Source organism: Mastigoproctus giganteus, chromosome 1, assembly GCF_048544385.1.
Source record: "Mastigoproctus giganteus isolate SK-2022 chromosome 1, ASM4854438v1, whole genome shotgun sequence".
Lineage (NCBI taxonomy): Eukaryota > Metazoa > Arthropoda > Arachnida > Uropygi > Thelyphonidae > Mastigoproctus > Mastigoproctus giganteus.
In genome coordinates this window covers 30,295,226-30,309,081 of record NC_143575.1, presented here as the reverse complement: position 1 = coordinate 30,309,081, position 13,856 = coordinate 30,295,226, and the positions used below count along the sequence as shown (strand labels likewise).

The window sequence follows — 13,856 nt, the reverse complement described above, 5'->3', positions numbered from 1 at the left end:
TCTTGTACAGCAGAATTATTAAAGTCAATATGCTCTGATTCAGACATTGCTAGGAGGTTGTCTGGTGCAAAAACAAAGATTGAAGTCATAAATAACTCTGTCTTAGCAATCCATTCAGTTGAAGAAGTTGTTAAGTCCATGCAGAATGTTCAGTTTTTTGGCGTTTCCATTGACACCACTAATCATGGATTTCTGAAAATTTTCCCTATTCTTTTGCATCATTTTGACTGGAAAAATGGTGGCTCAAAGGTGGCTTAAATAAAATTAAATAGCAAGTCAGATGAGACCACAGCTACTATTCTGGCTATGTTTATGAGACCTTGTGTAAAAGTGGCATGGATAAGAAATGTATTGCATTTGGTGGAGATGACTGTAACACCATGTTTGGAGGAGTGGGGAGATAAAATCGGAATAATGTATTTTCAAATTTACAAAGATTATTTGGTCGATCGCTAATAGGAGAGGGCTGCCCTGCCCATATTCTGCATAATTGTATCCAGCATGGAGCAGTTTGTTTGTTAGTTTGTTATTTGGTTTTTAGGAGCATTAGCAACTAGGGCCATATTGCTCCGGGATATGCGGTGGTCATTCCCTGACCTTTCCGCATCCTCCGTATTTGGTGGTGACGGGCTCGAACCCCGGTCTAATCAAGAAGCGTGTGCTACGCACTGCTGCTCCTTCCCACCTGGCTACGGAGGCGCCCAGCATGGAGCAGATGCAATTGATGTAGATACTGACTCCATTGTTCTTAAGATTTTTAATTATTTCAGTGTCTACACTGTAGGTGTTGAAAACCTAAAAATATTTATGTGAATTTATAGAGGTTACCTATAAAAAAATTCTGTATCATAGCAGAACACTGTGGCTTTCTCTATAACCTGCAATTGAAAGGATTATACATATTTATCTAGCCCTAAGGTCTTTCTTTTTGTCTCAAGTAATCCCCCCCCAACATTTTTAAACTTTTCTTTGATAATTAGTGAACCTTATCTTGTTCATTGCCAAACTGTAATGTCAGTCTTCAATTCACACATAATGAGCATTAAAAGGAATGACATTTTTCTTTGATAGAAGTTATTGAAGCTCTTGCTTCCGTAAGGGATATTCTGTCAGAAAGAAGTAAATGTCGGTTCATTTTCCTCAAAGTGAAGGAAACGTTGGAGAAGAGGCAAGGAGAGGGATATACAGAGAAATGTGGAGTTTTCAGAAGAAATATCCAGAACTTATATTCATCATGCACTGAATACTTCAAGTATTCAGTGAATGATGTGGTTGAAACCACTGGAAGAAGTTTCTTCATTCAGGTGGTTTAAGAGCCACTTGAATGGGATAGTGTGGTTTCAACAATTAGGTACCGTCATACAAAAGGAGTGTGTATGTGGATGATGTGAAGTGCTTTGATCAGTTTTGTAATTTAAAAAAAATTTTTAGTGGAAATTAAAAATACTGATGTTTCTGTTCCTTGTAATGTAAGATGGGCTAATTATTTTAGGCACTGTAAGAATGAAGAAGTTTTTCACAGAGCTGTTGATAATTCCTAAATTTTTTTCTTTTCCATACCACCACATAATGAATTTATTGAAAGACTGTTTTCAATGATGGAGATGCAGCGCCCTAAGGATAGAAATTCGTTTACTGTGGATTCTATTAAGGGGTTAATGCTTACAAAATTCAATTTCAGTGACATGCTGTGTAAAGTTTTCCATTTGTATTTTTCCAAAAACAGATTCACAGAGAAAAATATAAAAGAAATATAGAGAACAGCAAATAAATTACGCTGAGAAAAATAAGAATTTTTTTCATTCATACCATAATTAAATTTGCGTATCGTTTTTTTATAAGTTAAGCAATCTGCATAATAATGGTAAGTATGAATTCTGTTAATTTAAGGGATTTGAGATAACCAATTAAAATCTTTAACATGTTATTACTTTGCCAGTGACTGTGTTATTACCCTATTATCATAATAAACTGTTATTAAAGGTGTAGGCATTTTTGAAAAGACTGTAAGAGAATGTAAGCTGTGTTTTGGTAAAATAGGGAAATGTGCCCTCAAAAATCCAGATATTTTGGCCAAATGTCTTCATTTTTAAGGTTAGAGAGGTGGCAGCCCTAAGCAAGAGATCATCATTTTATCCCCAGAATGATGGCTGATGAGTTGGAGATGATTTGTCACATTCTGCATGAAGATTTAGGGAAAAGGAAGGTCTGTGCAAAATTTGTGCCACACAGCCTCGCATATGAGCAGAAGCAGTGAAGAGTGTCATAATGACACTCTTCACTGCTCCAGATATTGACAAGGCAGTCCTAATTTCCTTGACTGTATTGTCACTAGGGATGATTGGCTGTTTCAATAAAACCAATAGGTGAAGTGCCAGAGCATGTAGTAAACTTCAGATCATCACCAAAGTCCTAAAAGGTTTTTTTTTTTATTGAGTCCAGGATTAAGACTATGCTGACTATGTTTTTGACAAGCAGGGTGCGTTTCACAAGAAATTTGTACCTAAAGGGGAGAGAGTGTATGCTGCATTCTATGTACAGGTGCTTCAAAGATTATTGAAGCACCTGTACATAGAATGGGTGAGCCCACAACTTTGAGAGAAAGACAGCTGGTTCTTATTGCACAACAATGCCCCCACATATTCCACACTTGTTCAGACATTTCCTATGAAACATGGTGCAGATCAACCATCCACTCTGTTCTCCTGATCTAGTCCCATCAGACTTATTTCCCAAGGTGAAAAATGCCCTCAAAGGAGAAAATATTTCAGGATGTTGAGGATGATATAAATAAAAACATAACTACTGAACTGAACATAGTCTCTTTCAATGCCTTTGCCAACTCTTTCCAGAAACTTTTAGAACGGCGTAATAAGTGCATTTAATTGGGTGGTGATTATTTTGAATAAAAATAAAACCATTTTTGAGCTCCTTCACTTTGAGTTCTTTTTATTGCACCAGTCCAGAACTTTTGTTGTCACGCCTCATATGTCTGTTTTTAGTTCTATTCAATAACAACATTCATACAAAGTGTCAAGACTGATCTTGATAGAAAATTTTGCCCTAATCATTTTACAAAATGTATTTCTCTTGTTTTGCTAGCTATATTTTGTAATTTTTTTAAATCTGAAAAGCAAGTTCTTTCACGAAATCAATTGCGACAGTTTCGGATTGCACTCAAGATGCAAGTTACAAGGTCATGCAATTAATAGCTAAAGCCAAAAAACCTAACACAGTTACACAGTTATCGAGTTTACAAACTAAAAGAATTAAATATATTTTTTGTGAATGACTGTCATTATGCAGATTTCTTGAAAGGAGTTTCCATCAAGCGAAGAAAAAGCAATAAATAGCCCTCTGACATTTATTACCACTTACCTCTGCAAACAAAGCTTTTGTAGATGATCACTATCAAGAATTTAAAGAGGTCATCTTTAAAAAAAAAATCTAGATCAGGAATTGCATGTATCTCTTTCAAGCATACCCAATATAAAAAAAAATATGTTTAAAGAATCAAGTATCTCATTAAGTTTTGTAAAAGCTTTTAATTGTAAATAAATACTATTATATATCTTTTCTACTATATTTTCTAGATACTACCGGATAACTCAATTTTTGCACAACCCAAATTTTTGAATTACTGATATTTGAGTTGCATAAATTTTGAATCATCCTATAATAGGTACAAGATAGTAATATAATTATCCTCAAAATTACAAGGATACACTTGACTTATTTCAAATGAAATATTTAAAATATTATTCAAATAAATTAGTTTTTAGATTTTTTTAAAGTCAAATGTTTTAAAATTGAATCTTTGTGCAGTAGATTTTTATTTACTAAACTCTACAGAAATTAATCTTCTGTTCATTAATATCAATTGGAAAAAATATGTATATCAATGGCTTAATTAAGCAAAATACATATAAATGTTTACCTCCATAGTATGTGTTTTTCCACTTGATGTTTGTCCATATGCAAAAATAGTACCATTGTAACCCATAAGAACATCTGTGCAAAAAATAAACAAATAGATGGAAAATTTCTGCCTTTCATAATATAATACATCCTTATTTAAAATATGTCAAAGAAAAACCTGAAATTTGTGAAAAATTCATTTTCCTTTAAGCTTTGTGCACTTCTTTGCATAATCTATTAGAACTTAATTGAACTTTCAAGAACAATGGTTAAATCTTGTAAAAAAAGTTTAATGAAGAATTGATAACCTCATGTTCTGCTTATTAAAGGCTTAGTTAAGGGAACAACTAATGGTTCTACAATAAAAAGAAGAAATGATTTAAAGCAAAACAATGACCTAGATAAAATTAGTCTGCATTTGATCACAAAAGAATGCTAAATTAAGACAACTTTAACAATTAACAGATGTTATTGTTAAAATAACAGATATTACAATCTTTGAATACCGAAATCCCTTTTCTTTTTTAATATTACTGCAGGCCATTGTTATAACGCGGTTCGCTTTATGCTGGTTCGCTATAATGCTGTTCTTATATTATAACCCGTATCTGACTATAACGCTGTCACAAATCACTATAATGCTCTTTTACATTTTTGGCATATTTAACGAAATCGTTTCGTTTGATGGAGTCGATAGCTTGAAAATGAATAGCAAAACAGCATTAAAATGTTTTGCACGCAGACTTGAGAAATTTTCCCATGCTCAGTGAAATTTTATAGCACACTAATTTAATTGCAGTACAGTGACTTGTTACTTACGTAGTTCTGAGATCAACATTTTAAAAAATGATCAAGTATATTGCTTGTAATATTTGCGTTATATGCATTTATATGAAGTCTAGTCATCACTGAGTACAGTATTAAACATTGTACGTAATGGACAGTTTAATTGAACATTGTATCATAATTAATGAAATCAACGCACTTACATTTTCGAAGAGTTAATAATGGCGGATAAGAATGAAAAAACAACATCTGGATGCAGTACGAAGACTATAAATTAAAGAAAAAGACTGAATTTGAAAATTAAATTAGACGTTTTGAAGCGAATCGATTCCGGTCAACGACAAGCGGATGCATGTCATAATTTAGGACTGGCAAGTTTAACTATTAGGATTGAAATGGAGAGACTTTTAACTAATTTTATTGAAGATAATATACAATGCAGAATTCAGTTAAGAGTTAAATATTATAAAGAGAGAGAGAGAGAGAGAGAGAGAGAGAGAGAGAGAGAGAGAGAGAGAGAGAGAGAGATTAGCCTACATGATGAGCTGAAGAAAACTCACCTAAAAAAAAAATGTGGAACTATTTAAAACTAGTAAGGGCTGGTTGAATAGATTTAAAATCCAGAGAGAAGCTGCAAGTGCAGATCAAGAAGCCGAAACTTTCAAAAAAGAACTTGTTAAAATTATTGAAGATGGGTATTATGTGTTACACTTCTCAACAAGTTTTTAACATAGATGAAGCAGGACTTTTTTTGAAACGAATGCCTAAAAGAAGTTTCATATTGAAAGAAGTAAAAAACATGCCAGGTTTCAAAGCAGCAAAGGATAGGTTGACTTTATTGTTGGGTGGTAATGCTGCTGGGTTTTTAAAATTAATACCCCTTTTAGTTTTCCAGGAAGAGGGCCAAAGTACAAACCAAAATCAACACATTTTTCATGATTAAATTCATCAATTAAATTAAATCAATTAAAATCAATTAAATTTGATTTTAATTGTTATTTTAAGTTTAATTTTGATATGTAAGTAATGCAGAATATTTTATATGTACACATATCAAACATTTTGACCGAAATTTATGCATCCATTCACTACCATTATTATTGATTAGGAAATATCCTATGGTACCGACCGCAACTCACAAATACATGTTACCTTACAGTGCTCGCTTAGCACTCTGTTTTTCCGGAATGAATTATCAGCATTAAGTGGAGGTCACCCGTAATCTAATATTCACTGAAATAACTTCTATTAAGAATATCCAAAATAGAATTTGATGTAATCACCATTATTAATACAGAAAATTATATGACTAAACTTTCATCCAAGAGAACTAGAATTATCAGACTACCATTGTCCTCCATTACAGCACTGTTCACTAAAGCACTCTGGAAATTGATGCCCTTTCTCAGAGCTATGCGCTGTTCCCCCAGAATACCACTATTCACTTCGAATGTCTTGGGAGGAGTTCAATCTGATTTTTCAATCAACTATAACTCACAGTTCAAGCTGTGTTCTCATTTTGCTATTAAAAATCAACTTTTAACCTATATGATAATTAACAAGAAAATGACTGAATTGCAGGGCAAAGTGGAAATTCTGAAAAGCAAGTCAATTTTATGACAAGAAAAAAAACTTTTAAATTGTTTGTTTATATAATAGATTAATATAAATATTAATTAGAGTGTAGTATTGAAAATTAATTAATTAAATTTAGTAATCTTATTACTTTTCATTGTTAATCAATAGTATTCAATATCATACCCGAGAATAGAGCAGCAAAGCAACGGGCACAAAGTAGCAGGAGTGCTGTGACTTGAGGGAGAACCGAGTGAGGAGATTCTCCAACGCATCACAGCCTAAAAAAAAAAAAAAAAAAATGTGCAACTTGTGAAATGTATCCAGAAATTTCTGGAACAGGACATGATCTAGCCAAGGAGAATGTCTTTGTGTGTGCCAGGTGCAGACAGTGTCAAGAAATTAAGTGCAAACTCAGCATTCTGATGGTCGCTTATGAAAGTTTGAAGAGTCAGGTAGATGCCCTGGAAGGTATTAAAATGGGGGACCCATCAAGCTCTCAGCTACCCAACTCAACAACAGAGCTCACTCTTGTGCGTAAGGCAACACAGCAGCAATCTCCAAGGCAGAATGCACTGGTCCCACAGGAGTTAGTTATTGTCAGGAACTCCACTGTCAGGGAGTCACTGAAAATATCTCTGCCAGGGGGAAAAGTTGATGATGATGTAGAGCAGATATCATCTTTTAAGGGCACAAAGGGTGATATTGTTGTACATGTTAGCACTAATGACATTAAGAGTAGGAAATCTGCAGATTTTTTTAACAAGTACAGGTCAACGTTGAAAAAGTCTTTAGTTAGGGTTAAATTTGAAAGTGTCTGCAATTCTGCACAGACACGAAAGGAGGGAGTACATGATGACAGCCTTGACAATCAGTTCAGCCTTGGAGAGATTGTGCAAGGCTCATGGAGTAGAATTTTTCTCAGCAAGGTCTGTGCTTGTTATTGTTGTTGTTATTTGGTTTTTAGGAGCATTAGCAACTAAGGCCATATTGCTCCAGGGATATGCAGTGGTCATTCCCTGACCTTTCCGCATCCTCCGTATTTGGTAGTCACGGGCTTGAACCCCGGTCTAATCAAGAAGCGTGTGCTACGCACTGCTGCTCCTGCCCACGGAGGCGCCCTGTGCTTGTTAACATGAAAGGCTGCTTCTACAGGGATGGGTACACTAAAATAGAAGGGGTGTAAGAGTGTTTGCTGATGCTATTGAAACAGCATAAGGTGGGTCAGAAAACTGCTAGCTTGGGGGGGGGGATTCACAGACTAAAAGGTTAACCGTACCTGCAGACAGAGGTAAAAGTGATTCTTGCACTGCTTCTATTAGAATGAGCAGCAGCCTGGAGGGCAAGGTGCTGAGGGTTTCAGGGACTGGTGGGAGTCATCATGAAACAAATAAATACATGGACTGTGTTAGGGTAACTAAGAATAGGTGCATGTACACCAATGCTAAAAGCATATTAAATACATTTGATGAATTTGAAGTGCTGGTCAAAACATCAGAGGTGGATACTGTTGGGATATCAGAGATGTGGTGTCACACAGATATAAGGAATGCAGAATTGGAATTTGGGGAGTACAATGTGTACAGAAAGGATAGACAGGATTGGAAGGGAGGAGGGGTTATGCTCTTAATTAAGAAAAACAAAATCTAAGGAAGTGCATCCATTTGACAAAGATGGACAGGGCAATGTTGATGTCAGTGTAGTGTGACATAAGCACTTGGAAAGCAAAAATCAGAGTAGGAGTGTGTTATAGGCCTAATGACACTAATGAGTACAATCAGTCCTCGTATAACACGTGTTTACACTACACCAATTCGATCATACACTATTTATAAATAGGGGAACGATATCGTATGTAACACGAACCGAATTCGCTTATGCACGATTCGCCTTTGTGTTTACAAGAAATGGCAGTCGAAAGTAGAATCACCCCAACTGAACGCAACACAATAGCAATGGAGAGAAGATTCTGAAAATGTATTTATATTTTTTTATATCAGTGAAGGAGACACACATTTCACCATAATAACGTAAAAACCCACACAATTCCAGCTATCGGTATTGTTGCAAATGCAACTAGATCAAAGTTTGCTACCAGTTTATAACAGATTCCACTAGCAGGAACGCAACTGGAAATTGTTTTTATTGTTTTATAGTAGTAACCCCCAGCAATGTGCTTTAGTAAAATGTGAGCCAGTGAGGTGTTCATAGTGTGTCTCTGCCTTTACGGTGTTGTTTATTCAGTTGCTCCATGCGCGCAGCTTTGTTTATGTGTATCAAGCGTGCCTCCTCATTTTGTAATTGGACTTTATTCCCTAAAAATGAGTAAAATACTTAAAAGGTGTGAAAAGGAAGCATCCTGGTGAAGACACTACAGATTCAGAGAGAAAAAGAAAAGCAATATCGATAAACAGAGATGGACTGGGTCAAAAATTCTTACCCGGGAAAATTTGTAGTGGCATCATACTAGAATTTATGGCCAAAATTACACTGGCCTTGGGCCCACCGGGGTTTCCCCGGTGGGCCCAAGGCCACCGGGGAAATTACACTGCGGCCAGTGTAATTTTGTAGTGTAGAACTTGTGGAATGGTCACTCATACACTAAAAAAGACTTTGGCGACTTTATTGGAAGATTGTTTTCTGCAGCAGCATGTTAGAGAGGCAACAAGAGAGAGAGAGAGAGAGGGTAATACTCTTGATCTGGTTTTCAACGGTGATTATTTGTGCATTAAGAATTTGCAGATAAAGGAAACGCTATGTGGTAGCCATCACAGTATACTGATGTGGGATTTACTTAAAGATATAATTACCACTGGAGTAAAGGAAAGGGTTTTTGCTTTCGTAAAGGTGACTACAGTGATCTCAGAAAGTTTTTAAATTCTGTACAACAGGATCAACTGATCATGTTACCAACAGCAAATTTTAAATGGGACGCATTCAATGAATTAATCGTGGAAGCTAATAGGCTTTACATACCAATTAAGAAATATTGTTCAAGGTTTAGGCCCGAATGGATATCATATGAACTGAGATTAGTGGCAGAGAAAAAAAATGCATCGGATGCACATAAATTGTCAGGCGACACATAAGCCTATGGTAGATACAAGCTAGTCTGTAATCAAGTCACAAAGGAGGTTAGGCAAGCAAAGGCAGATTATGAAAAATCTTTTGCAAAGAATGCAAAGAAAAACAGCAAACACTTCTTTACTCTCTCTTATAAACTCTAAAAGGAAGGGTATGAATCAGATTGGTCCACTTGATATCAACAGTTTGACTGTAGATGATCATTCTCAGATAGCTGTGAACTAAATGAGTATTTTGCATCTACATTCACACATGAGGAATTATTCAAGGAGTAGAGGGCCAGATGTTTATCAAACTCTAACACAGAGTTAAATGATTTTGTAATAACGGAGAGCAAAGTGGAGAAGAAATTGCTGAAGTTAAACATAAGAAAGGCACCTGGGGTGGAGGGGATCTATCCAGTTATATTAAAGGAGGCAGCAAAGAAACTAAGCAAACCATTAGCCATTATTATGGAAGCTCCCTTGGACTCAGGAGAAGTCCCCACAGACTGTAGATGTGCAAATGTATTCCCAATTCACAAATGGTGAATTGGGAATGGATCAAAAATGGATCAAAAGGTGATTAATTATGAGTAATTACAGACCTGTTAGTTTAACTTCTGTTCTGGGGAAAATTATGGAGTCACTGGTTAAAGAAACATTTCAGGATCATCTAGACAGGACTGCAGTAATAATTCAGACAGCATGGGTTTGTTAAGGAAAGGTGTTGTCTGACAAATCTGACTGGATACTATGACGTTGTTACAAAGGAACAGATGAAAAAATAATTCTGATATCATATACTTGGATTTCAGGAAAGCTTTTGATATTGTTGCACATGGAAGAATACTGTACAAATTGGAGCAGTATGGTATTATGGGTAACAATAGATAAAAGGGTGGTTGAGTGAGAGATGACATAAGAGTGGTAATCAATGGACGCTGCTCTTGGTGGACTAATGTTATTAGTGGAGTCTCCCAGGGTTCAGTGTTGGGCCCCGCTGTTGTTTTGTATATTTATCAATTATATTGATGAAAGTATATCACGTTTAATGTCCAAGTATGCAGAGATACAAAGGTTGGCAGGGTTGTTAATGATAGTAATGGCAGTATGCTGCTACAACAGGATCTAGAAAAGTTGGCTGAGAAGTGGCAACTGAAGTTTAAAGTTGACAAATGCTAAGTATGGCATATGGATACCAGTAACCCCAGAGAAACATATCAACTGTGTGGTACTACACTTAGGGTGGTAGAAATTGAAATAGACCTGGAATTAATTGATATACAGGAATTTTGCTAGTGGGGAAAAAGGTGTTATCCCTTTGTATAAGGCAATGGTCAGGCCACAACTTGAGTACAGCATACAGGCCTGGAGGCCTCATTTTAGGAAGGATGTGGAGTTGCTTGAGCATGTACAGAGAAAGGCAACAAGATTGGTGAGGAGAACGAAGGAGTCCTCTTAACAAGAAACGCTTAAGTTCTGCAAATTGCAAGGGCTGAAGACTAGGCACCTGCGAGGTGATCTGATTGAGGTGTATAAGGCTTTGAATGGGTTGAGTATGCTGAATTCTGATGGAGTTCTTCAGCTTGCTCAGATTACAAACCTAAGGGGACATAAATTCAAATTGAGATAAAACAGTTGTAGAATAGATGTGCAGAAATTTGCCTTTAGCCAGCAGGTAGTTGATAGCATAAATAAATTCAAAGAGGAACTGTACAAAGTTTTAGAGGGAATGGATGTGTGAATTTTTTTTTCGGCTGATGCAATATGAGCTCATATGCTTGCTTTCTTGCATCACAAGCCTCTACTATAATGTTATAGATGATTTTGTGTGTGTGTGTGTGTGTGTGTGTGTGTGTGTGTGTGTGTGTGTGTGTGTGTGTGTGTGTGTGTGTGTGTGTGTGTGTGTGTGCTGAGAAAAACCGCTACATTCTTACCAATGGCTATCTTAAAAGGAATTACTTTTAAGCCTGTTCAAAATTTAGTATTCATTTTAAATTTTATGATTGGATTTGTTTTTCAAATTAAAAAAAAAAAACAGCTCACCTACTACTAATGTTAAATACAATTAAGAACAATCCATAACTTTTTTTATGTGAGCGATACTTCTGTGCAGTTTTTAATTTTAAACCAAAAAAGGGATTGCTTGTAGTAAATCTGTATTTTAATACCATTTGATAAACAATATTTGAAAAAATACATGAAATAATGATTTGAAATTATTTTAGTAACATTTTCTTGTTAAAAAAAAAAAAAAGTCTGAAAAGTTGCAATATAGGAAAAATTGACAGAATACCAAATCATCATTTTTATTCTTCAGCATTAGCAGAGGCATATGATGCAAGAAAGCAAGCTTATAGAGCATCAACCAAAAAAAAAAAAAAAATCCCTTCCCATTTCACCCATCCGGTCACTTCAAATGTTTGTCTAGTTCAGCCTTAAATTTATTTAAGCTATCAACTTCCACAACAACAGATGGAAGTCTCTTCCAGCAGTCAACTACCTGCTGGCTAAAGGCAAACTTCTGTACATCTATTCTATAACTGTCTTTCCTCAATATGAATCAATGTCCCCTCAAGGTTGTTAATCTGAGCAAGCAGAAGTATCCCATCAGCACTGCACCTATTTAAACCATTCAAGGCCTTGTACACCTCAGTCAGATCACCTCACAGGTGCCTAGTCTCCAGATGCTGCAACTTGCAGAACTTAAGCCTCTCTTGGTAAGAGAACCCCTTTGTTCCTCTCACCAATCTTGTTGCCCTTCTCTGTACTCATAGGCGCCTCCGTAGCCAGGTGGGAAGGAGCAGCAGTGCGTAGCACACGCTTCTTGATTAGACCGGGGTTCGAGCCCATCACCACCAAATATGGAGGATGCGGAAAGGCCAGGAAATGACCACCGCATATTCCGGAGCAATATGGCCTTAGTTGCTAATGCTCCTAAAAACCAAATAACAAACAAAACAAAATCTGTACTCATTCTAACAACTCTACATCCTTCCTAAAATGAGGCCTCCAGACATCTACGCAGTACTCAAGGTGTGGCCTGACCATTGCCTTATACAAAGGTATAATCACCTCCTTGTCTCTGCTAGCAAAATTCCTATATATCATTGACAAAACTCCATGACCTGCTCTGGCAACCCATCTGCAACTGTTCAGAGAACTTCATATCCGACTGCACAATTATCCCCAGGTCTTTTTCATTCTTCACCTCCCTGAGTGTAGTACCACACAGTTGATACATATCTCTTGGGTTACTGCTACCCATATGCAGTACTTTCCATTTATCTATATTAAACTTCGGTTGACACTTCTCAGCCCATCAGCCTTTTCTAGATCCTGTTGCAGTAGCATACTGTCTTTACTATCATTAACAACCCTGCCAACCTTCATATCATCTGCAAACTTGGACATTAAGCCTGATATACCTTCATCAGTATTATTGATAAATGCAGAAAACCACAACGGGTCCAACATGGAATCCTGGGGAACTCCACTAATAACATTAGTCCATGAAGAGCAGTTTCCATTGATTACCACTCTTTCTTCTCCCACTCAACCATCCTTTATCCATTGTAGCAACTTGCCCTTAATGCCATTCCCCTCTAATTTGTAAAGCAGTCTTGATCTCTTTAACCAGTGACTCCATTATTTTTCCCGGAACGGAAATTAAACTAACAAGTCTATAATTATTTCATCACCCTTTGAACCCCATCTGTGAATTGAGGATATATTTGCACATGTCCAGTCCATGGGAACCTCTCCTTAATCTAAGGATACTCTCATAATTATGGCTAAGGATTTTCTTACTTCTCTCGCTGCCTCCTTCAATATAACTGGATAGATTCCATTTGCCCCAAGTGCCTTTTCTATTCCTTTTCTTAACCTTTCCTTTCAAATGCCTTTTCTTAACTTCAACGATTTCTCCTCCACTTTGCTCTCCGTTATTACAAAATCATTTAGCTCCCTGTTAGAGTTTAGTAAACTTCTGTCCTCCCCTTCCTTACAAAATTCTTCATGTGTGAATGTAGATGCAAAATACTGATTCATTTAGTCAGTCATCTGAGCAGGATCATCAACAGTCGAACCACCAACAAAGTGGACCAATCTGATTCATCCCCTTCCTTCTAGAATTTACATAAGTAAATAAGTCTGTTGTTTTTCTTTGCATCCTTTGCCAAGGATTTCTCGTAATCGGCCTTCGCTTGCCTAACCTTTGTGACTTGATTACAGACTAGCTTATATCTGCCATAGGCTTCTGTGTCGCCTGCTAATTTATATGTATCCCACGCATTTTTCTTCTCTGCCACGAGCCTCATTAGTTCATCTGACATCCATTTAGGCCTAAATCTTGAACAATATTTCGTAATTGGTATGAAAAGTCTAGTAGCTTCCAAGATTAAATCCCTGAAGGCCTCCAATTTAGAATTCATTCTTTTTAACATCATCAGTTGAACCCCCCTGTATAGAATTCAAAAACTACCTGAGACCGCTGTAGTCACCTTTACAAAA

At 36.4% G+C, this 13,856-nt stretch overlaps 1 protein-coding gene across 3 annotated transcripts in view; it reads right to left on the bottom strand.

The window, feature by feature from the left end:
- Positions 1-13,856, bottom strand: part of LOC150090678 (kinesin heavy chain-like) — a 400,102-nt gene that overhangs the window by 326,154 nt on the left and 60,092 nt on the right. For all 3 annotated transcript variants that reach the window (XM_090372178.1, XM_090372181.1, XM_090372188.1), the window contains exon 3: positions 3,938-4,011. In XM_090372178.1, the coding sequence (XP_090228304.1) occupies positions 3,938-4,011 (74 nt within the window). The remainder of the gene's footprint in view (positions 1-3,937; positions 4,012-13,856) is intronic.